The 26,869-nt window shown below is 31.4% G+C and overlaps 1 protein-coding gene and 1 long non-coding RNA gene across 15 annotated transcripts in view; one reads left to right on the forward strand and one right to left on the reverse strand.

Moving 5' to 3' along the window:
• LOC127710437 (unconventional myosin-XVIIIa-like) overlaps positions 1–22,963 on the reverse strand; it is a 97,071-nt gene extending 74,108 nt beyond the window's left edge. For 8 of the 10 annotated variants that reach the window (XM_052216272.1, XM_052216270.1, XM_052216271.1 and 5 more), the window contains exon 1: positions 21,576–22,963. In XM_052216272.1, the coding sequence (XP_052072232.1) occupies positions 21,576–22,622 (1,047 nt within the window). In that variant the 5' untranslated portion in view covers positions 22,623–22,963. Of the gene's footprint in view, positions 1–2,901; positions 3,405–7,596; positions 8,072–21,575 lie in introns of those variants that run through there. The other 2 variants (XM_052216275.1, XM_052216274.1) reach the window with 2 other exon arrangements.
• Positions 129–26,869, forward strand: LOC127710452 (uncharacterized). 5 transcript variants are annotated; one of them, XR_007986194.1, is made up of 7 exons: positions 129–685; positions 989–1,904; positions 3,813–3,935; positions 5,015–5,040; positions 8,068–8,108; positions 23,143–23,200; positions 26,603–26,869. It is a non-coding gene; the product is annotated as an uncharacterized LOC127710452 (long non-coding RNA). The 5 variants fall into 5 exon arrangements; XR_007986193.1 differs by lacking the exon at positions 23,143–23,200 and having other exon boundaries at positions 130–685; XR_007986192.1 differs by lacking the exons at positions 8,068–8,108; positions 23,143–23,200 and having other exon boundaries at positions 130–685.

Raw genomic sequence — 26,869 nt, forward strand, 5'->3', positions numbered from 1 at the left:
AGATCAAATTGTTGGAATAAAAGATTCCATTGATATCTATGTTAATCACAGGTGTTAATTACAGGTGTGACAAAAATAAACACCTCCTCCTCCCACTTCAAACAGTTACATAGTCTGACCTATGACCATTGATTTCTATTCTACAAGTAGAGACTGCTTACTTCCCGAACAAGGAGGAATCATGTTTGTACATATATATAATCTTCATTGAACGTTATTGAATAGAAATGTTCCTAATGTTCTCACACTTGAATGAGAAAAATGGATGTGAATTCATTTTCCGTGACGACTTATCTAACTTGCTGACAAAGAAGAGTTTACTTTTTCAAAAGCCATTGAATTATCAATTGACATTCACTTTAATAAATTGTCAGCTCAAAGGAAGCGAAAGCTGGAACTAATCCCCAGGAAAAACTGGTACATATACTATTTCATTCAGTGATAATCTCATATCTACAAGATATTTCGGAAAAACTTTTACTGTGTATAAGGATGAATGTTATCTATTGTCAGCTGCCTAAGAAGAGATATGACACAGGAAAACCATACTGGACAGGTCAGCAGGGATGACAGTGAAAGACAGGGTAAATACACATGGTCATCACTTTCAAGAACATCTGAGGAAGCAAATGTCCAGTGCGTAGCTTTATATTTTAAAAATCAGCATGAATTTATCTTATAAACCGTAAGTTTGCCACATTACTGAATTGTTCATGGAACTTTAAAGCTTATATGTTCTCTAGTCTATCCATTTATGAAATTTAACCTCTCACAAACAATGTCATCCACTTTTTTCCAAGTCAAAGATATTTTTTAAGCAAACAGTGACAAATCACAGAACTTCATAAATGTTCAAACACAGTACTTGATCGGAAGTGTCATCATTATATTTATATAAAGTTCACATCTTAAATACTAGACAAATGCACGAGTTGAACATTGATTAAATATAAATTCAGCCAAATCACATTTATTAATTTACATTTAGATCCACTCAGTGCAAGAACTTGAACTATTCAATTACAGAATCTCCATCTTCAAATGAGCCACTTAAAGTATTCTTAGTCGTAACATGGTGTCAAATGGCAGGATGTAATTATCTGCCGGGGAACACTTGTACAAGTCCACAGAGAAAGTATTTCAACTAGCAGAAGTTTTCACCAGAGATAGTTAAACAAATTTTTAATCAAGGTTTTAATTAGGAATAGTAAAGGTTATCTATTTGTATGTAAATGTGTGAGCAGACGTTCCTCGGTAAATAGGTAGAGATATTACAGTTAATTATTTAACTCTTACAACATTGGACTTATGGAATGTAAAGTGTCTTGTAAAAATCATTAAGTAGACGGGCATTGTTTTTGTGAATTTTGAAATCAACATTCCTTGAGAGCAGAGAAAATTTCCAATAGAGAAAAACAATATACCACGGAAAAAAATAGTTCATGTGATGCCAAAATATCAAGTAAGACGTAAGCTTAGGTGTTTATAAAACTGAAGCTGAAGGTATAATGGATAATCCTTCACATTATCAAGTGAAACACTGTTTTCTATCAAATGACTTTTGTTCAACAGCAATAAAAGGATCCTGATCCATATGGTTACAACCTGGAGCACTTGTCAAAAAGGAAAAAATAATACAGTAGAGATGATCACTTCGTATGCCTCAAGTCAAATTCCAAGAAATTTGCTTTTTACTCTTCCATTTTAAATTCCAGTGAAAATGAGACCTGTTTTAGTGAGAAGAACAAGTATTTGAACCTTGAGAATGACAACTAACTGGATGTTGACAAGAGAAAAAGTTGACAGAAACATTTGTCTACGTCATTGAAGTATGAAAACACGATTAATTTGGTTGTTTTGTAGAGGTTTTTGCACCACATAAAAGTCTTAATACTTTAACACAGGTAAGTGCTTTCATCAAAATTACAATAAGTAAATGATATATATATTTCTTCATATACAGTATAGATGTATATTATATCACGGTATTGATGTATAGTATATCTATGTTTTAATGAATATATCATGGATGAAAAGTACTCATGAAGTTATGTCATATAATATAATAATTCCTGAAGTTATGTCATATAATATAATAATTTCTTCAATTCTGTATGTATTCAAACCGGATCTGACTAATTTGATAAATTCTGATATACCACGCTGTTAAAATTAGTCATGTGTATATCCCCCCCCTCCTCATCTATTGGGAACATTCAGCCTTTTCCATTAATCATTTGAGAAACAGATTCTACCACTTTATCCTGACGACTACCATATATATCCACTTTTGTTAGTTAAGATTTTAAAAGTTTCAAGTACGTCCTAAACCTTGCATTTTTAAGTTCAAAAATTTAACTACTGGCATCTATAGTGGATAAAAGGATGGTGGCGTAAAATCTATATATATATATATATATATATATATATATATATATCCCTTGAATAAAAAATATTCATAATGGGAAAACCCGGTTATCAGTCCCACATGAAAAGTAGGCTGAGATAATGAACCTTTGTTAAATTCTGAAAGTACACCCTCTCATAGCAGCTTTAAAACCTCTATTCTAGTTTCTACCAATACCAATAGAGGACTTTTGTAATACAAAACTATGATATATAGGTCATGGTGACCTACTTTGGTTTGAATCACTTGGATAAATCTTTGTATCAAGATACACTGTACAGCCTTGTAGGTGTAGTTTTATTTAATTCTTTTAAACTCTAATGATTAAGCACTTTATCTGCATTCTAGGATGGCATTTCAATATAAATTCCCACAAAATGACATTAAAAAATCAATTGAAATTATAACATTTAGAACAAATTTTAGGGGAATTTGTACTTAGCTGTCTAGAAGTATAGGAATGCAATAGAAAGTTTGTTAAATTTATACTTTACCTCTGGAATAACTTTTGCATTTAAAATAAATTTTTCTAAATCAAATGCACTACTATTTCTTCTTGGAATTGATGAATTATCTCCCCCTGAAGAATATTTCCTTCGACGACCACCTACTTCCCGATTTATATTATTCTTATCATTTAATTCAACGTTGACACTTCCCCTTCTTTTCTGTATTGCCTTAACAATTCCTGAACCGGCCTCACTTTCACTTCCACGTCTCCTCTTGTTTAACTTTATAATGTTTGGATTTGGCGTTGAGCTCGGTCTGAAGAACTTAGATTCCATATTATTTAGTAGTGTCCATTATAATTATAGATATCCAACTTGAAATTTTCTGCAACGTTTGCTAAACAGTTAGCTTAATTACTTTTTAATGTATTATTTAAACTACTGTATTAAATTGCAACAATATGGAATTTCATTGTCACAGGTGAAGTGTCTCCCAAAAAAGGCATTCTCTGACGGTATAAATTAAAGGATTAAAATGATTTGTTCCTTTTTAAGAAGTTAACAGATTTGTACTCCTCTGAAGTAAATCAGGATTAACTTTAATTTCAGTCAGTTCGTTCTAACAAATCATTTAATAAATCACTTTGAACCACTATGTCATACTAATTCAGTGATAACGGAATGATTATTTCTACGATCAGAAATCAATTCTATCATTTAACAACTTTTTACATTTAGTTCAAATAATTTTGGCATACAAGATGACTATATTTTCTTTAGCAAAGTTTAAAAGTCTGAGTCAATATAGGTTTACAAAACAAGCCATTGTATGCTGCGGACTTTCAATTATTTGCTATTTATACCAATACAATGTCTGACGTTGTTAACTTCCCTTGTTCCATATCTTAAATTCTAAGTCATTGTTAAAAAATGTTTATGAACTTTTCACTTTTCAGGCTAAATAAAGAATATGTTTTTTCTGTGCTATCCAGTTATGAGGGCTACACAATGCCAGAACTAACTAATGCTAAAATCCTGCATCTTTATAATCAATTTCTGCAGCTTGAACAATAATTCAGGTATGTATTCATTACATAATGAATATCCCATTAGTTTTAAATATGAAACAACACTTTTTGTTCTTACTTTTAAAAATAAATTTCCCATCATTCATTGCAACAAACTTAAAACAAACATTTACTTTCACTAGATTTGATGCTGGATCAAGTTCTCATCTCAACTAAATCACTATTAAACTCTTTCTATCTGAGCACAAACTACACAATAATGCTGTTCTTGCAAACTCCAAACAACAAACATTTACTTTTACAAGATTTTATATTATGCCATCTCAACTAATCACTATTAAAATCATCTTCCTATCCGTCACTCAGCACATACTAAGTAAAAATGTTGCCCTTGCAAATTTCAAACAATTAAGCTGCCATTTTTTTTATACAAAATATTATAATGATAAAACAATTAGGAATGCATGTCAACGAAAAAAATAATTTATATTATTCAACAGTCAGATGGTATCCCTGCAGGTATATATGTTCAGATCATTAATATAAAGTAAGTCTTCTCACATTAAGAAGTGCCCTTCTTCCACAGGAGATTAATGGTCTTTGGATGCACTTGAGCAATAGCTCCAAGATTCAAAAATGTTTTCACAATGGAAAAATGTCTTTCATGCAAGATTCCAGATATTCTATTCCAAACAAACAGATGAATTTTCCAATCGAAGAAATAAACCTTGTAAACTTTCAGCTGATTCCATAAAGTATATAATAATAATAATGTTGAAAAGTTTCCAAAAAACTGTAGTTCCCAGAACTGTTATCCTTATGATAGTCAAACCAAATTTAATATAAAGAAGAGTTATTTTCTTATAAACCTGAAAATGAAGAAACGATAAAAGAAAATTTAACACATGACAAAATGTCAAATTAACCCAGACCATAAAAAGACCGTTGAATGATCAATAACATTACTATCTTTTCTTCACTTCAACTGCCGCAAGGAGAATAGTCACAGTCTTTAAACTTCAATGCTACTTTATTTTCAAACAAAAATTAGCCTTTTTGTTCGCATGTCTTTTATATCAACGATAAAATTTACTTTCCCCATTACATAATGGCAATGATTTATCTTACAGGTAGCAGCAGTCTTCAACTGATACAGGTAAGCATAGATTTTTTTCACCTATCTTTACTCTAGGACAGAACATTTTTGCAAAGTTCTTCACAGAACTTGAAGACAGTATTGTCTGTTCCTTCAGTGTTTTAATGAGCATGTTTTTCAAATGAATTATAGATTGCTGTATATCACAAAATTATTTCTGTTTTAAAAAGTTCAATTTTAACATTCTAAAAGTTCGATAGAGAGGTAAAAACCATCAAATCTCACTCATGGCATTGTATGAGTCAGCTTTGTAAAATTAAATGTGACAACTAGATAAAAAGCTAACAGTGCTATTGGAAAATAGCATGACTTACATAAATATATACATGTAGCTTTCCATTGTATAACTTTGCATTTGAAATACATCAACCATTTTTATTTAAAAACTAAATTTTGTGTAAATCATGGTTAAGCTATTTATGGCAGTGCTATGTTGAGTTTCATATCAGGGAATCGTCATAAAAAGACTCTGAATAAAAAGACATAATGCCACATTGCCTTCCCTTCAATCAATAGCAACTGAGATTCCACCACCCCCAGTTTCTGGCGGGGATTGTTTTGCTCAGTCTATAGTTTTCTATGTAGTGTTTTTGTAGACTTGTTTGTCTTTTAAACGTGTTTTTTGTCATGGTTTTGTCTGTCTCTCTACGACTTATGAGTTTTGATTGTCCTTTTGGTATCATCTGTCTTTAGACGTGTTTTTTGTCATGGTTTTGTCTGTCTCTCTACTACTTATGAGTTTTGATTGTCCGTATGGTATCTTCTGTCTTTAGACTTTATTGTTTTTTATCATGGTTTTGTCTGTCTCTCTATGACTTATGAAATTTGATTGTCCGTATGGTATCTTCTGTCTTTAGACATTATTGTTTTTTGTCATGGTTTTGTCTGTCTCTCTACGACTTATGAGTTTTGATTGTCCGTATGGTATCTTCTGTCTTTAGATATATTGTTTTTTGTCATGGTTTTGTCTGTCTCTCTACGACTTATGAGTTTTGATTGTCCGTATGGTATCTTCTGTCTTTAGACGTTATTGTTTTTTGTCATGGTTTTGTCTGTCTCTCTACGACTTATGAGTTTTGATTGTCCGTATGGTATCTTCTATCTTTAGACGTTATTGTTTTTTGTCATGGTTTTGTCTGTCTCTCTATGACTTATGAAATTTGATTGTCCGTATGGTATCTTCTGTCTTTAGACGTTATTGTTTTTTGTCATGGTTTTGTCTGTCTCTCTATGACTTATGAGTTTTGATTGTCCGTATGGTATCTTCTGTCTTTATACGTTATTGTTTTTTGTCATGGTTTTGTCCGTCTCTCTATGACTTATGAGTTTTGATTGTCCGTATGGTATCTTCTGTCTTTAGACGTTATTGTTTTTTGTCATGGTTTTGTCCGTCTCTCTACGACTTATGAGTTTTGATTGTCCGTATGGTATCTTCTGTCTTTAGACGTTATTGTTTTTTGTCATGGTTTTGTCTGTCTCTCTATGACCAGTGAGTTTTGATTGTCCGTATGGTATCTTCTGTCTTTAGATATATTGTTTTTTGTCATGGTTTTGTCTGTCTCTCTACGACTTATGAGTTTTGATTGTCCGTATGGTATCTTCTGTCTTTAGACGTTATTGTTTTTTGTCATGGTTTTGTCTGTCTCTCTACGACTTATGAGTTTTGATTGTCCGTATGGTATCTTCTACCTTTCTTTTAAACAGTAAATATAAAAGGTATAACTCTGTAACTAAGTTGATAACACAAAAATTCAAAATAAGGGAAAAATCATCATGCATTTAACAATTTATTTCTGTTCAATAATGAATGTTAACTTTCTGGCCTTTCAATGAGGTGAAAATGAAATAACAATATTATACTTTCGCTTGGCTTAAATACACAAAATAAACACTCAGGGTTTCCCAAACTATTCTTATTTTAGTGCCTTGCCTAGCCGATTCAGAATCAAATATACTTTGAGTCCACATCTTTTCCCCTATTTACCCAACATAAAGTATTTTTTAATAGTTAAAATGACTATACTTACCATCCTACCCTATTTTTGTTTCATAAACCAACATATAATTTACTTGGCCTTTTTAATGATAAATGCTTAACAATCTTTCATAATATATTTCAAAGATAAAAAAATAAAAAATGTATAGGATATAATTTTGTTAAATATGAAATGACATATCTTTTGAGATTTTAAAAAGAAAACCCTGTACCTTTACACCTGATATGAATTATCAATAAAATAAATTAAAATATTCAATCACTAAATAATCTACATTTTTGCATAAAAAAAACAACATGCATATGGCTAGCATGCCAACGGCAAATCGACCTATTGTTGCCCTATTTATACATAGATGACAATCGTTATTTAAAAGACAAATAATTTATTCGACTGAGAAATCATTACATCTATATCCAGGGGACACAATCACTATAAAAATCTTAATCTTATTGAACGCATAAATACCGAGGGTCTTGATCTCTCTGAATTTACGATGTGATAAAATAATAAATCATTTTACTTTAACCTCATTTGCATAAAATGTGTTAAGACTTACCCTGCGTAACTTTTTGACATTGTTAACATGTGTTGATTTCTGCCTTGGACTTGGTTTACGCACTATCTTTGTTGACATTTTTTTTTTTAATTTACACAATTAAAAATGCTTACATCCATGGAATTGTGATAAATCATTAGACATGTTTCTTATAAAATCAGTGAACAACATGAGGTTTCACTCACAGATAGATCCTATGCTTAATCCATCATCACAAAGTACACATTTCAAGCTTAAAAAGATATATAGCCTCAATATTTCAATGTTTTCACTTAGTTTACTTCAAGTTGAGAATTGTTATTAACTTTTTTCATACTATTTCATCATGCAGCTGCAAGAGAGTATAACTTTTTGTGGGTTAAACAACTAATTAAGATATTTCTCTATTATCCAAGAACACTAATTTGCACAAAAATATTTGATGAAAATTAAATCTTTTGCATACTAATAAAATATTATCCCCTTTTTCAGTGTTGAATAAAAGCACAGAATTGTCTATGTAATCCTAACAGGTATATTTGTTTACAAACATTTAATATATTCCTTAATTAATTCCAGTCAGCATACCATTACAATATAATTTAACCCTTGAGTAACACAAATAATTGTTTCTTTTAATCTGAATGTATCTAAATACACTATGTCTGTTCCACAGATATCGTCATGTGACATTTTATCCCATCTTATTCAAATATCTGGTATCCCCCTATTAAACTAGGTTCCTGTGTATATTTACATAACTGTCCTTACTGTCCTATTAACAACCAATTAGTGGAGCACCTGTTGACGAAGTATCTATGTTGAAGTCATAATCATGTCTACCTGTGCTCATTATCAAAATCTATCAAACTGACCACAGATATTTCTCCATTCACAAGAATGTCAATAATATCCCATCATTAAAACTATCCCTTCAGTGATTATCATAAGATGTAAAGAATACCTGGATTCATTTCACCTATATTTCATTATTATCTTGTCCCACTTTTTTTCATTTTCTTCAATGAAATCACAATAAGACTCCCTAAGAACTTTAACCATAGGTCAGTGATCACTAATACTAGTTTTTGTTCTTTATCAAAGGTGTGAATGAAATTTGATACATGGCTCTTTTCTAGCAACTTTTCTTAAAACTCTCAATCACCAAAAATGTACTTTAAAACTTTTTTTAAAGTTTCTTCCCGATAAACACACGTTTTATCTTATCAACTGCACATGCAGGAAAATATGTCTCCATAGGCATAGATAACACTTTGCAATATTAAAAGTCCATCGTGATCAAGGTGATTTAGAATTGTATGAAATACTATTTTTACAAAATTTTATAAATGTATGCTATTAAGTAACAAAACGCTTTGCTTTCATTCACTTAATACCCTTGGTTTTAATACACATGGTTGGGTGTGTATTGTAGATTGACATTAATATACCTGTAAATTACCTATCTAGGTGTTTCCATATACCTGCTGTGAAACAAACTTGTCATTTTTCATCATTTTCAAAAAGTTTTTGCATTCAATTTACAGTCCTAGGATTGCAATTTTGAGAAATACCTCATTTTAGAAATTTTGTGTACTAGCTCATTCTAAAACACTCACAATTCTGCTGCAATATAATTCAATAACATCAATTTTAATTTCATGAGATTTGCTTATTATAATTAATCATATGAATAGACCTAAAGGTTCACATATGACATTTTCCATTGCCTTTACATACTGCAAAATCTTTTAAGTTTAAAACTGACTACATTGTCATAGTAAGGATTTTTCCATCCATAAACATTACCCAGAAAAACTTCCCTAGTATCAATACTATATTTATTAGTTGCAAAGGCTACCATTGGGAATTTATCTTTACAAAATCAAATACATAAATGCACTATAAATGTTGCTCTATCTTCAGTTTTCTATATACAGTTTGTGGACTTTTGTTTGGTTTTTGACCCCCCTTCTCCAATCCCCTGGAACCCTTTTACTTTTTTCACCTGCCATTCGGAAATCAACAGGTAAATTGAAAAGCTTTAAGACATTAAAAATATCCAAGCTTACATTTTTGATACTTCATAATGCTAATCTAAGGAAGCAACAATGGTAAAGGATTCACACCTGAAGTCAAAGTAAAATATTGCATAACTAGTACTGTGACTACTGTGTTTATAGAATATGACTCACTATCTGTCATTATACATGTATTACAAAGTACCTGAAACTAAAAGGTAGTACTTAAGAAGCCATATCAATTTCATGATCAAGATTAATACCATCTCTGAAAATATATACCTAAGGTTTGGTTCAGAAGTTTTTAGGGAAGTATTAATTTTCTGTTTTCTATAGAGATAATTGTAATGTGAATTCCCATGCCAGAGGCCTTATAAGGTAATCTTTAGTACCAGAAACACCTATTGAAGTCAGTAAAGAACCCGACAGTCCTTTTTGGTATAATGGACACAACACATACTATAATATAATACAATCATGGTGCTTAGCAAATAACAACCAAAGCAACAACACTCAGAAATATCTACATCTTGAAAAGAAGTCAAAATGGTGATACTTAGACAAGATCACTTCCAAGAGACATCTATAACAATGCTTTGACTGGTCACCATAAATACCTATATTAACTTTTAACAGTGACAGAAAAACATACTTTATTTCTTTACTTATTCTGTAATTTAAAAAATCTTCCAACAATTCTTCTGTTCAATGTTAAACATGAGTTGTTACTGGGTTTTTTTTAACTGCCAGTGGTCTATTTTTTTAAATGGTTGTGTCTAGTGCTTACAAATTTTGTGAGACAGGAACCGAAAAAATATGTTTACATTGCAACATGTGTGCGAGAAACATACAAAGGAACTTCAATTAGTTGTTTTAGACTTTAAAATGCACTAAATATTGTCTTACATTTTGGGGATAAAGACTTGTTGCACAATGAGCGTGTGGCAGTTGTTTATTTACATTTTCTACATTTACACGTGATTATCTTAAAGGCGCTTTTTGATTGGATGCAGCCAGTCACAACTGCTACCAATGGTAATCATTACCTCATGGATCTGAAATTCTATCTTAATCCGCCAAGGGCGGAGAGGAGGGGACTTTATCGTAACCCTTGGCTAGTGAAGATGGTCTTAGGAGGGAATAAAAAGGTCAACTGCTACCAATCAAACAAATCTGGAGAAACTGGTTGGGGCAAAATTGAATTTGATTTCAAATCTTCAGAGATTTTTCTATGCTTAAAATGAGTCAGGTGTATGTGGTTGGTATGGTACTGCACAATATTTTTTGGTGATTCCTATTTTATCCTTTTAAGCATTTTGAGCTTTCCAGTACTTAGGTAACATACATTTATACTTTTTGTACCTTTTCAAGGTATAAAATCAAGAGTTTTTGAAAAATTTTCAAGTAAGATTTCTCCTATTAGTAAATATATATCCACTTCAGTGGCATGTAAGTGCTTCCAATAATATCTGCAACACATTTTTTCATTCTCAGTATCCATAAAATTTTGCAGGTTTGTGCTTCTTTTCGAATTATATAAGAAATTTCTAAAAATATATGCATCTGCAACTTTTCTATAAATTTATTTTCTGAGGTAATGCAGCTGCATACATGACGTTTTCTTTTCTAAAAGTTTACTTTCTGAGGTAATGCAGCTACAAACAAATGTTTACATTTTTATAAATTCTCTTTCAGAGGAAACTAATCAAATATTAGTGCATTTACCATTTGTTATTTGCTTTCCAGGACTTTTCAATGTAGAAGTCAACTATTATTATTTTTTGAATAATCAAGTTCATGTCTGTTCAAAAATGCCAAAATTTTCTTTGATTGTCCCCCAATTGAGCAAAAAACAGACATAAACAATGTATGTTGCATTACTAGGAAAAGGGAGGTAACTCTATCTAAATCCATTTACTCTTGTATGTCTGAGTATTTAAAATTACTTTCCCAAAAAGCATGTGTGTTTTCAATGATATAACAGCTGCAAACCATGTAGAATATTTGAATTTCTTTTAATATTCATTGACCTGATTATCTTGGGTTGCTTTCCCATATATTTTTTAAGTATTTATCCCTCATTTCCTCACTTTCATTTTACAAAGAAGATGGACAGAATGTGCAACAAATGATGATTGTTCAATTCTGATTTTTCCTGTAGAAAACCCACAGACACTGTTTTAATGATTTTGGGGGAGGGGATACAAGATACTGCAAAAGACTTCAAAACTGCATCAAAAGCCAAAAGTTGTGTTACAGGGCACTACATGATTTAGCTTTCAATCAGAACTCTGTAAGACAATGCAAGTTTGTACATATCCTATATTCTTGAATATTTTGGGGAGTGTTTTAAAAATGAACACTATGAAATCCCCCCATAAATCCTTGTTGTAATATTAAAATTTCCTATAAATTGAAAGTTTCAAGGAAAATTTTTCAGTTTATTTCTAAATCTAATCTAAAAGTAAGAAAATATTGAGGTATCCTTTTCCCTTTTTAAAGTGTTCTGGATAATTCTTGTCCTCTCTTACACGTCTGTCATGGAACAATAAATACTGGAGTTAGATTTGTTTTTTTTCTTCCTTGTAAATCCTAAGATATATTAATAAATGTATAAACCAGAGAGAGAACAATGTTATCAAAAATTAAAGCTTGAATGAAGTTTTATCTGATTCAATACACCACTCTAGTTTTATGTATTAAACTACCTGTATTAAACCAACAGGTGGAATAATAAACTTCTTAAAACTCATATAAGTTCTTTTTTTAAATCTTTTTATGAATTAAAGATTGGGGAAGTCTCAAAATTGATTAAAAAACAACATTAAAAGTCAACTCTGATTCTTTTTACCAATGGTAAATAAAATACTCCGCTGGGCGCAGCTTGATACGACTGCAGAGGTCGAACCCTGAACAGTTGGGGCAAGTATGGACACAACATCCAAGCTTGATACAGCACTGAATTTGGATTGTGATTAAATATTTGACACAGCATAGGTTTCTGACACAGAATGAATGTGGTCTAAGAACTTAAAAATGTTTAATTTACCTATTCAAACCATATCATTATTATTTGCTTTTATATATAAATCAGAAATAACCAATTTAAAATGGAAAATTTTAAAGAAAAAAAAATCCCTCCCCCAAATTTTTTGAACCCCCTTATGATTCATCACCCCAAACTCAATGCCAGCCTTCCCTTTGTGGTATGGTACCTTGCAGTACAATTTCAGAGAGATCCATACACTTGAACAAAAGTAATTGTCTGGAAACTAGAAAAATGCCTGTTTTTAGGCCCCTTATTGGCCCCAAATTCCTAAACGTTTAGAGCAATTACCCCCAAACTCAAACCCAGCTTTCCCTTTGTGATATGGAACCTTGTAGTACAATTTCATAAAGATCCATACACTAACACACAAGATATTGTCCTGAAACTAGAAAAATGCTTGTTTTGGCCCTTTTTGGCCCCTAATTCCTAAAATTTTGAGGCAATTACCCCCAAAATCAATCCCAGCATTCCCTTTGTGATATGGTACAATGTCAGAGAGATCCATACACTAACACACAAGTTATGTCTGGAGGTTACAAAAATGCTTATTTTTGGCCTCTAATTCCTTTACTGTTGGTACCATAACCCCCAAAATCAATCCCAACCTTCCTTTTGTGGTATTGAACCTTATGGTAAAATTTCACAGAGATCCTTTCACTTAAACTAAAGTTAGATTGCGAAAACCAATGTGTCTTCAGACGACGACGACGCCAACATCATACAAATATACGACCGCAAAATTTTTTTGCGGTCATATAAAAATAAATATTTTTGTAATAATTTCATTTACATTTTTGATAAGCTTATTTATTATGCATGGTATTTAAATAATTCAGTTAGACGAAATGAAGTCACAAGTGTCATCTTCCACACCTGTGAATGTCACCTTTATGATACATTACTCAACAATAATAAGTACAGGGAAAGTATCACAACACAAATATGTCAAACTGCTCATTTTGTCCACATGCAGCCCAATGTATAAAGAAAAACTTTTCCTCTGAAAGATTATTCATGAAAAAAAACATGTCATTTCATTGTCAGACCAACCATGATTTTACTTATAATGCCTGTTGTACCTTTATTTACTTAACCCTTACTAAAAAATAAATAACTTTTTTCTTTAATCTAGGACATGTATACAGAGTAAGTGTACAATCCTTGTTTATTTTAGAATTCATTTCGTCATTCAAACTAAAAAAACATTTCTAAACTAATACATGTACTGCATTCACATGCCAAACTATATTTTTTTTTTAGCTAAACCCCAACACCAAAAATGCAAAGATATAAAAATAAGGAAATTTATAATGTTGTATGATTGTCAATAACACAATTACATCTGTCCTTGAAGACCAAAGGACATGATGAGAACAATTACAGATTGTGGTATGGCCTTCAACAATGGGCAAAACCAATATTGTAAAGTAATCTATCTAAGGCATTGGGATAAACAAATGTCAAACAATTCAAAAGAGAAAAACAAACAGCCAGTTGATTCTTACAACAACAATAGAAGAAAAAACAAACATGTCATACAGCAACTAATGACAACTGGATTACAGGCCATGCTCCTAGCTTGGGACAGGCAAGTGGGTCGAATCATCAGATCAAAACTTAGCACGGTCTTAGATATTGCATTTTAATTTGATTAAATTATGTGTGTAAATGCAGAAAATTTTGGGAAATGTTTTTTTTTAAGGTTTGTTAGTTAAGCTACTGAGCATATATAAACTATGAGTAGTTGTATTTTCTTAGGTGTTCAGAGAAATAACATTTGCCCAAAACTCGAGTAATATCAATGAACCATTCTTTTACAATAAACCACTTTCGATTTTATTGCATTTCCGTCAAAAACTTTGGTTTTAGTGAACATCATTTGTGCATTTAGGGGCATCGTCACTTCCTTCCCATATTGAGCCAGAGGTTGAAAAAACATGATGCTATATTGCATGAATCATTCAGCAAATTAAATTCTTATAATTGATAATCAGCACTGCTGTCATTAGGGAATTGTGATTAAGTACCTACGGAATAAACATTATTTCTAGTTTATCCTGGAAAATGACGATACTTGATGAACTTTAATAGTGCAGGGATACAGGCGGTCCCCTCTATCTGGTAAATGAAATCATAAAGGCATGCATAATTGACAAACTTTTCCGGAGAAGGACATAACTCTAAAGTGGTCTATTGGAGGTAACATAGTACATGTATCTATAGCATTAATCAAACATAGAACAATATTTGTAATAATATTGACTCCAAAATGAGTTCCCCTAGGGGAGTTGGGATATATGGATCTAATGATTTGATTATCAACCTAAAAATGCTGGCTGATTGTTTATAAATGAATATTTACATTGTATAACATTTTAGAGTATTAAATAAAATTCTGAAATCTCAAAATTCATTAAATAAATATAAACTAATAGAGCCCTTCTTTAGTTACACTGATTTGGATATAAGTTAGTATGTATGTCGCACGTAATTCAAATCTGGAATTTCATAAAAAAAATTCACTTCTAAACAATTTGCAATTTTCAAATAAAGAATCTAAGATATATACAAATAAAATCATTGAGAGTTTTGTATAATAATATGTTATCTCTGAGATGTATGATGGTCAAGGCCTGGTTATCTATTCTAATTCTTTGATGTTAATACTACCTTGTAATTTGTAGTGGTCATAAAACTTCCATTAAACTTGTATTGATAAATAGTATTACACTTTCAACATTTGAATATACATGTAAATGTAATTGTATTATTTCGATAAGGGTTGGATGGACATATAAGGCCGGATACATTTACTTCTCAGATCTCAATTTAATTAAAAATGAGAATTCAATGATTTACTAGTTACCCAGTAATTGAAATGAAATATGAAAGTAACATATAAAAGGAATCACAAGGGGGCCAATTTTTTGGTTAATGAGTTGAGAAGATCCCTTGAATATATATGCATAAAAAAATCTCCATAGTAGCTTGCAAGTGCTGACCATGCAAAATCCTCATGGGAAGTCAAGGTTGTTACCAGCTGGTTATTAACCCCACCCCAACCCCCTTTCTCAAACTGTGTTTATGCTGTGGAGTTTGTAGTAATGGTTATATAAATACCTCTTTTTTTGGGGTATCTAAACTTTTCATATATACATAATATTTAATGGTTTGACAGCAGCTTACGGGTGCCACATGTGGAGCAGGATCTGCTTACCCTTCCAGAGCACCTGAGATCACCCCCAGTTTTTGGTGGGGTTCGTGTTGCTTAGACTTTAGTTTTCTATGTTGTGTCATCTGTACTATTATTTGTCTGTTTGTCTTTTTATTTTTGGCCATGGAGTTGTCAGTTTGTTTTCGATCTATGAGTTTGAATGTCCCTCTGGTATCTTTCGTCCCTCCTTTACAAAATTTGTTTAACTATGCTTTTAGGTAAACTTGTTTCACATATAAGGACATTAAAAGGATGAAATTCACAGAAACTGGAATAAACCATTGTAAACTTAAGCTGAATGTTGATTTTAGTACACTTACTTCAAAAATACATTTTGAAATATAAAATATAACCAAGAAGGAAGTAATTTAATTGTATATAAATATATTATCCTTTATTATTGTAAAATTTGATATCTCGGTGTCATTGAATAATATCAAAATAAACACCTGGGATTTCCAAACAATTGGAATAACTTCCCAGTTAAGTTCTACTTCAAACTTCATTGCAAGTGAAGAATTTCATCAAATATTTTATAAACTCTTGAGTCCAAGAAAACTATTACCATGATTACTGAGACAAAAAAAATGTTGGTGAAATAGAAAAGTCTGTACATGAAATGTATATTCTAAACCTGTGCTTTCACTACAGTAAATTGAGGAAAATCTATCCTTTCTAAAAATTGATAAAATAACAATACCTCTGTATATTTTCTCCCAAACTTTTGGTATATCCAATACCTGGGGATTTCAATAGCCATGTAAAGAGATTAATTGACAAAATTATGTGGCAACTTTTTAGCAAATAAGGCAAATTTATATTTGATGATATCATACATGTACATTTAGGATTAAAAAAAATGTTGGGGTACAAAAGTACATGTATGTGTCAAAGACAGTAGGCTTCATCCAAATAAAACAAAACAGACATCTCAGTCTTCAATATGATAACTTTTTTTATCATATGTCAAGGTCAAAATCACCTTAAGCGCACACAATTTGTGATATTGAAATTATTTTGAAGCTCTTCTTTAAAGTCATAAAATAGGTATGGAAAACTGTACTTGACATATTCATCCTTAGCCATCACTCTATTTTTACCATGATGATAAAAGTTAGTATTTTAGTTGAAATATAAATATCACAATGCAGAAATAATGATTTTCTAACAGATTGTCCCTACCTCCTTTGGGGAATACATGTAACCAGAAATAAACATATTTTTTTTCTACCGCTGTTTTACGACTTAAGGTACATGTATGACAAATGACAATACATGTAGATACAAATAACAATTATCTGTGCCATGCTGCCCATTATAGGTATAATGACAAATGACAAACAAGGGACATCAAGTTAAGTTGACATATATATTTCATAGTATAGTTTCTATGTAATAAATTAACAGTTTTTTTTTAGACTTTGGACAATAAAGAGCTTGACATATTGTATAGACAACTGTCTTTTGAATACTGTCCATTCTATCTAGATGTCTTTTGGTTATTTCAATGTGTTGTTAGATTGCAGACTAATGAACATATATACCCCACTTCTCCTTTTATTCATATATAAAATAAATGGGGAATGTGTCCATGGGACACAGATGATGCCCCACTTGTATATCATATAAAGTTATAAAGGGACATAACTGAAGAATGGTAAAAGTGACGCTACCCAAATTTAAACTTGATGTGAGTTTTGTAGTAATTAGTATTGTGTATAAGTTTGAGGCCAACTTAAGTTAGAGAACGGAAACAAAAAAATCAGCAATTTTTCCATTTGTAAAGGGGCATAACTCTAGAACAGTAAATGTGACACCACCAAAATTCAACCTTGATCTGTATTTTCTGGTAATAAGCATTGTGTATAAGTTTCATAACATTTAATTGAGGTAAACTTAAGTTAGAGGACAGAAACAAAAAATTGCTGAAATTTTTCCATTTGTAAACGGGCATAACTCTTGATTGGTTAAAGTGACACCACCAAAATTCAAAGTTGATCTGTATTTTGTGGTAATAAGCATTGTTTATAAGTTTCATAACATTTGGTTGAGGCAAACTAAAGTAAGGAAACGGAAACCAACTTTGGCACGTACAGACATACAGATGGACAAAGATAAAAGTTCATGCCCCCTCTGCTACGGCGGGGGCATAAAAAAGTAAATGTATTTTATTCATCCTACTACAGTCTGTGCCAAACTGTTGTAGCGATTGCCTGACCGAAAAAGAAATTTGACCTTTTCTACTATATTTTCAACTAAAAAATCCAAAAATTTCTGTCAGACCGAATGAATTTTTGTTTGACATTTTGTTGGTGATACACTGCTACTGTCAAATCCAGGGGGTTGCATTTTTTTTAAAGGACATCATTCATACAATGCAGATTCTTAAAATTCTATTTGCAATGTAAGGAATTACCAAAGATAAGTCGATATCTATTCTAGGATTTCTGGGTTAGTTTATTCTGTACACTTGTTTTTGCAATTCCTTCTTAAATCACTTTTTTGTCCAAAATACACTATAACATGCACAAGGTCATTTGTACAATGTATAATTTTCTTGTTTGAATTTCATTACATTTGTCATTTCCTGGCTTTTTAAAACTTGCTTTGCTAATTGTTCATTGCATTACTGTGATCTATAGCTGTCACATTGGCAATGATACCACATCTTCTTATTTTAAGATATAATTTACATATGTATATTGGAAAAGGGTACAACATTTCTGTATGATGACATGATTTAAAATTAAATCATAGTGATACGTGTCTTTTTTTCTCATTAAGATAAAATATTTAATGTACATGTATATATGTACAATCCACGTTCATTTTCTATATATATATATAGAGATTACTCTATCTATATATTACATTATACATATATTTATAAACAGGTTAACTCCTAACTATCTTACTGCCTGTCGATACTTTTATTTTGGCATTGCACAAGTCATGTCTACTTTGACTGTCCATGACATTAAAACACTAAATCCCTGGGATGTGTTTTATTTGATTTTAGTCTCTGATGCATGATTTTTTATTATTACCGGTATATGTAACTGTTTTTGGCTTTTAACTAGCTTTCAGTAACTGTGAGTACTCTCAAATCGTACTTTCGCGTTAATTTGACCTGTTGATACAATTTGTAATGTATTTTTGTTATTTAATGAATTATTCAGTGTTATATCTAGTCTCACTATTTTTAATATATACCACCTTTGATAAGTGTTTAGTATAACGATAAATTTTCACTTTTGTTCTCGTACTAGGAACAACTAAATTATTTTTATTTGTCTGTGTACTTTATCTTATTTGGCGGCATTTTGTCCAAGGTTATGGTTGTTGTTCTGTATTGTTTTACATCTTAACCTTCTTGTTTTATTAATTTTGTATTTACATTGTGTCATAGATCAAATTTATTCCTTCAGTGTATGTTCACTTGTTTTTGTTAATATGTCTTTGGATTGAGTTGAGCCATTTCAATTATTGATATTTTATAGTGTGTCTTTCAATGTTGTGATGTTACACTTTTGTTTCAGGTAGGGTGAAGGTTGGCGCCTATTAAAACATTTAAACCCGCTGCATTTGTTTGCACCTGTCCTAAGTCAGGAACCTGATGTTCAGCGGTTGTCATTTGTTGATGTGGTTCATAAGTGTTTCTGGTTTCTCATTTTTTATATAGATTAGACCATTGGTTTTCCTGTTTGAATGGTTTTACACTAGTCATTTTTGGGGCCCTTTATAGCTTGCTGTTGGGTGTGAGCCAAGGCTCCGTGTTGAAGGCTGTTCTTTGACCTATAATGGTTTACTTTTACAAATTGTGACTTGGATGGAGTGTTGTCTCATTGGCACTCAGACCACATCTTCTTATATCTATGTTTATGAACATTTTACATCTGTTACCCATATTTCTGGTTATATCAATGTGACTTCAGTTCAAACTGATAAGTGTCTTATTTTTAATGAGATTAAGTATGAATTTTTGATTTTATCAACATTATACATGTACTTAGGTAATCAACATTCCTGATTACATAATTTTTTTATTTATTATGATGTGATTTTAACTGTAACTGATGTATATCTTTTCATTAAATAAGATCAAATGTGATTTTTTTAAATTTATCAAGGATATATTTTTGTGACTTACTTAAAAGAATTTCATGTACAAATGTATATTGTAATGAGCAGGAAAATTAAAGATTTCCTGATTATTAGCCTTTCTCTGTTTCAATATCCTGTTTTAAGAATAAACTATGATTGTGTCTATACCCTATTGAGATCATTAGCATTTCAGTTCATAGTCTCTACTAAGTGTAGTTACTCTATATATTTATTCAGCAAGGTTAGGGGGATAAAAAAAGTCTGACCTATGTCAAAAGTTGAAAAACTATGTCAGTCCTACTTATACCAGGTCTGGAAAATAACATAAGTACAAATGTATTGCATATTCAATGATATTGCATCATTTTCTTTTCATTCAAACATGTCAAAATGAACATCAAACAGTTGTATGGGGAAAAGAAGCACAGGTCTACAAATATATGTACTGCATTTTGGACATGTACTTTTACAGACAGTATATATTGAGTTGCAACATTAATTTTATCACTGTCAAAGAAAAAAATCCTTGACCCAAGACCATTATAAAAATTGTACACTAAGTACATGCATGTATGTACATGTATACATTAAAAAAAATAAATGTGGATAGTGTCCACATGTGGACACAGATGATGCCCCCGCTTGCATATCATATAGTTATAAAGGGACATAACTGAAGAACGGTAAAAGTGACGCTACCCAATATTGAACTTGATCTGAGTTTTGTGGTAATAAGCATTGTGTGTAAGTCTCATAACATTTGGTTGAGGCTAACTTAAGTAGAGAACAGAAACTAAAAATTCAGCAATTTTTCTATTTGTAAACACGCATAACTCTAGAACGGTTGTGTATAAGTTTTATAACATTTGGTTGAGACGAACTAAAGTTAGAGAACGGAAACGAAAAATTCAGCAATTTTTATGTTTATAAAGGGACATAACTCAAGAATGGTAAAAGTGTCGCCACTAAATTTTGTACTTAATCTGTATTATGTACTAATAAGCATTGTGTTTAAGTGTCATAACATTTGGTTGAGGAAAACTTTAGTAAGAGAACAGAGACTAAAAATTTTGCAATTTTTCCATTTATAACATTTGGTTGAGGCAAACTCAAGTTAGAGAACGGAAAGCAATTTTGGGATGTACGTACATACGTACAGACGGACAAGGGTAAAACTTAATGCCCCCACCGCTACGGCGGGGGCATAATAAAGTAATTTTATGTAATGATTTTAGTATTATAAACATGATAAAAATGCAATGTATCTTCTAAGTTTCCCTTTTTTGGTTTGGAGACAAAAAAAATCATTTTGTTTTCTTATTTTTTCAGTATATTCATCCAACAATATTAAAACTGAGCTACAAATGTAGCACTTGAGGCATTTATGAAATCACATAGTACAAAATGTACATGTAAAAATGTATCTAATAAATATAAATCAATAGATGTGTATAGACTTGTGTTCTGCCTCCTTTAAAATAAAACTTTCATGTACCTAACTGACCTTCAAACAATTAGGCTGACTTTTTATATGTAACGTGATCATGACATGCATTTTGTAAATACAAATGTGTGTGTGTTTATATTTTGACAATATTTAAATTATACAAACCCCCTTCTTATAACGCAGACTGACACTTCTCTTGAGGGTTCCACCTTTGACAACATCATCTTGGATCTCTATTTTACCACCATCCGATGCTGGCCTCACACTCAGTTCTATAAGTTCTGGTATTGGTTGAACACTGATACACAAAATATCACCCGACTTCTGGATGATTTCTACAACTTCTTCCCTTGTCATGGTCTGAACATTGACACCATTGACTTCTACTAAACGATCACCAGGAATGAGTCCAGTTTGTGGAGCTTTTGGTCCACTGCCTGGTTCAGCAAATATTACAAAGTGTTTGGTCTCTTCATCACCACCACCCTTTTCTGTTATTATCCCCTTCCTCAGACTGAATCCAAACCCACCTGTTGGCTGTCTCTGTAATACAAGTTCACGGATGCGTGGTGGTTTTGGAGGAATAATATCAGGCAGCTTGAGTTTGGCATTGAAAGACTTCTCATGTGAAGTTTCTGGTGGAGATTTAGGTGGTGATGTTGGAAGCTGTGGTGAAGATTCACCAGTGCCATTAATGACAGAATGCTTAATTTCACCATTTTGTTCACCAACAATATGAGCATTCAGACAATTGCTGATTGTATTCTCCTGTAGTTTCTGGGGATCAGATGTCACAGACTGGGGGTTGCTTGATTTGGCTTTCAAAATACTTTTTGGTTTTGGTGCTGTTGTTGGAGGAAACTTTCTTGGTTCTGGAACTGGTCTGACTGATTGTGGTTTTGGTAATTCTTCCACGCTTGGACTTTTATGACCTCCTGAACTTATACTGCTGTCACTACTGTCTCTAGGTACACCCTCCTCTTGGGGCGAGCTCTTACGGATTGATCTTTTTTTATCACGATCACTTACACGCCTGAATATACCCTTCTTAACTTCATCAAGTCTAGACATTTCTTCTTGGGTCATTGGTTCTCTTTGCTTTTCCTTTTTTTCTCGTTCCTTCTTTTCTTTTTTCTCCTTTTTCTTTTCATCTTTTTCCTTCTTGTCCTTCTGATCCTTATCTTTACTTTTGTGACCAAACCTGCTGAACATTTTGACAAGTACAATCTATCCGTGCAGACTTAAAAAATAAATATCGTATACGATAAGGATTTAACAGTAAAATAAAGGAAATGTCCAGGCTATATTGTGATGTTCCGGTGGCAGAGTACGAGTTTTCTGCCCTTGAAACTAACAATTCACTCGATATTGGATTTGTGCATGATATGCATACTAATATAAACTGTATGTCCAATGGTTAAACACCTGTCATTCGATTATAAGTGGGCAAACAACATATTATCATCTGTCTAAAGTGTAACTTGTCCAGCGAAAACGGCAAAATGGCCACTCAGTGAAATAAATAACTTCCGGTATCCTAATCGGGACCATTTCAAAGTACGCATCAGTCAGATATATCTGAATACCTTTTCTGTACTAATATTGTGGCCCATAATGTTCCACAATTAAGTGTTTAACATATATGTGTATTCGATAGAACTTCAAATCAAATTGTATTTCATGATAAATGTTTTAAAATAAATGTTATCCTATTTATTTTTTTCAATTATAGACTCCTCGGTGCCGGAAAGTTTCAGGCTATTGATTATTGGTGAGACTGTTAATCTTAGGTAGTAAATTGTGCCGCTAGGTGCTTTACCTTCATTGTGTATAAACAGAACACTTTTTTTTTATTGATAACAAAATGATAATGTGTACTGAACACCAATAACATCAAGAATAATTATAATTATTAGATTGAAATCTGTGTGCTTGCTTGGCGGTGCTAAATTAAAACTTTAGAACACAAACAATAAGCATGTTCACTTGATTCTAATTGGCCTTGTCAAGTTGAGCCAAAGATATATTTTGAAAAAAGTTAACAAAACAGGACAGATAAAAAGCTTTGCCAGTAACATGTGTCACATGAGCTAAAGTGACTCTAAGTTACAAAAGAGTGACGAAAGATACCAAAGGGACATTCAAAATCATCAGGCGAAAATTAACCGACAACGTCATGGCAAAAAATATCTAACTAAGTAAGACATCAGGTGACTTTGGAGACGTAGCTAGCCGCCATTTTATGTCATTTTGTCCCATATAACATGCATAGGTGCTTCAATAAAGTTCAATTTTCTCATTAATCTGACCCGTTTTCTAACTTTTGAAGCTATATCCTTGGTATTCGAACATAATTCTACCTAAAAAGGTTGGTTCTGACAGTTATTTTTTATTAGATTACGCCCCTGGAGATTCGTAAAAATCGTACTTTTTCTCGTCATTTCCCCGCTGACTCAATGGTAAATCTAGCGCCCCCATGTCTACTTGTACATCAAATTCACAAATTCCGTAGATAAAAGTAATACTTTGCAGCTATATTGAAAATATCAACACATATATCTAGCAAAAAAGGCTACTTTTAACAATTTGAATAGAGGGGAAATTACGTCCCACATCATCGATTTAAAAAGGGGAATATTTCGGGATTTTTCAAATGGCGGATGTGTTTGGAAGGGTAAGCGGACAGAAAGTCACAATTTTGATAGGACAAAAAGTCACAGGACAACAAGTTACAAATAATTTGTTGACAATTATATGAATATATAATAGAAAGATCTTGAAATATTTACTTTTTATTACATATATTCATTTTACAGTTTAGGAAATTGTTCATTAGCCTTGATAAATGAAGATTTGTTAAATTTTAATCATGCAAAGGATATATTTCTTGGCACCATGAAGTGGTTTAAGTACCAAGCCACTTTGATATTTTGTTTTTCTTAACAATTATTTGATCATTATGGACATTTCTTAATAAATTTTGTAAATTTTGTTTACAAAAATGGTTTATATATACAATAGTTCAAGAAAAATACAAAAATATTTTTTTTGAAAATAAGTGTTTTCTTATTCAAAGAAAATAATCTGAAAACTGAATTGTGGCTTTTTGTCCTGTGACTTTTTGTCCGTGATTTTTTGTCTGTTACTTTTTGTCCCGTGACTTTCTGTCCTACATTCGTTTGGAAGTATCGCATGTATTTTTATGAATCTTGTATTTTTCATGCAGATGATTTGTGCTGTTTCTGTTATTTTCTTCGTTGATATTCTGATGTTTGATTTCTAAATTTTTTGATATAAAATAAATGATTTCAAGTGTGAAGTGAAAGAATAGTTGTAACATTAAATATTCCCCCCCCCCCCTGAATATATAATGAAATGACAATATTTCACTATGAATTAGTGTCCACGGACAATATTTTATATAAAATTTTGTCCGACGAACAATATTCCATTGAGAACAATATGTTCACTATGAAATACTGTCCATGAAAACACTTCTCAATCACATTATTACAAAATTAAGTACACAAGAATGCAGCATGCACATTTTTATATTTATATAACTGAAATTATTTTGTAAAGCAAGTATACATAACTCTTTCAAGTTTATCTCTATGAATTACAAGATTTTTTTTGTAACATCATTTGTTTTCTTCTCAAAACATTTGGAATAAATTTCATTATTTTGTAAACAAAATGAATTAGCCTTTCTTCTGATTAGTCTTTTCTGATTTTCAGAAATTCCCTCCGGTACAACTCTGTGACTGAGATATTCGAAAAGTGTTTTGTATTCCTTACCATCCATGATGAGCAAAAGTAGTTTTCTGTTTATATCTGTATCTATATATCAATTTGTGTTTATTTGTTATTATCAATCAAACACTTGATATCATTATTCGACATGATATATGTTGATAACCTCCCCTTCATGAGACAAAATTTCATGACAATCTGAAATATTGTCTCACTACAACAAAATATTACGTCCCTTTATCAGACAACATTTCATAATATTCATCTGTGAAATATTGTCTATATACAGACAAAATTTCACAATGAAAATTTGTCCTTCTCTGGACATTTTTTCATAGATAAGGACAATATTTCATGATACATAGTCATGAAATATTGTCTTGGTGGACAATATTTTATAGGACAATGTTTTGCTTTACACCGTTACCACTGAAATTTATAAGAAAAATAATTTTTTAAAGATTTTTTCCCTTTTTTCTGTATAATTTATAATTATATAGAAAAATAATATATTTTCTTTTTATAGAAAAAAATATTTTCGTCTCGAGAGAAATTTAAAAAAAAACTATGCACAACAATAGATAAATGCTCTGTACCTATTAAAGTAAATGTCCCTTTAAAGTTTCTATGACCAATATGACCAATATACGAACAGGTTATCCAGATTTAAGTTATAATGTTACATAACAACACATTGTCAGGAAATGTAAAGGAATCGTGTCAAACCAAAAGCCATCAGGTGACATCAACATCCTGTGTACACATGTATTTCAAGAGTTTAGTTTTAGTGATATACACAAGTTTTCTAAAATGTACAAATATATGATTCTCATTCCCTTGTACACTAGTGAAGAAATATATATCATAAAGAACTTTAGGAAAATATGAATATTATTAAAAATTCTTCGATAAGTTGATTTTTGCAAAACAAAAAATAGCCAAATATTATTGTTTCACGACAATTGTTTAAAAAAAAAAACCTCTAATTCAAATTTTATATTTAATAGATTTTTTTTATTTCATAGAAAATTAAACGAGACTTCATTGTTAATGATTTTTGTCATTTTTTTTTTATTTCAATGTTTTAAGCAAAATCCAGGCATTAAAAAAAATCAATATTTTAATTTGTGTACCAAAATATGTTATTGCATACATTTCAACATTGTATAGCCGCCAATATTTATCGACAGAGTTATCGGTCCTGAATAGGACTGATATAGTTGGGTATGCCCGAAAAAGACAAAAAGACAAAGCACAACACGGAAAACTAAAGAATGAGCATCACGAACCCCACTCAAAACAGGGGGAGATCTCCGGTGCTTCGGAAGGCCGGTCGGCAGATCCTGCTCCACAAATATCTCAAAATCAACAAGACTAGTAATATAAATAGTTCTTTATTAGTATCTTCTTTGAACGATCTTTTTATCTTATTTTTTCAGATCTTGGAATTAGGTGATTGAAGAGTACTGGACATGTCATTTATGCATCAAATATTTCGGTTACAGAAATCTGTCTACTCATATAGCAAATGTTTTAACATTATTAGCAAGGAGATTACACATAGTAAATTTAAATACTCCCGTTTGACATACGATTATTCAACAGATGTCAAAATATTTGAAAATAAACCAGTAATTAAACTGTTCTTATTACTAAGAGTGTATTGTTTTTAACATGTGAAATGAAATAAAAAAATTAAATTGTTG

This window comes from Mytilus californianus, unplaced genomic scaffold, assembly GCF_021869535.1.
Source record: "Mytilus californianus isolate M0D057914Y unplaced genomic scaffold, xbMytCali1.0.p SCAF_8, whole genome shotgun sequence".
In the NCBI taxonomy this organism is placed as follows: Eukaryota; Metazoa; Mollusca; class Bivalvia; order Mytilida; family Mytilidae; genus Mytilus; species Mytilus californianus.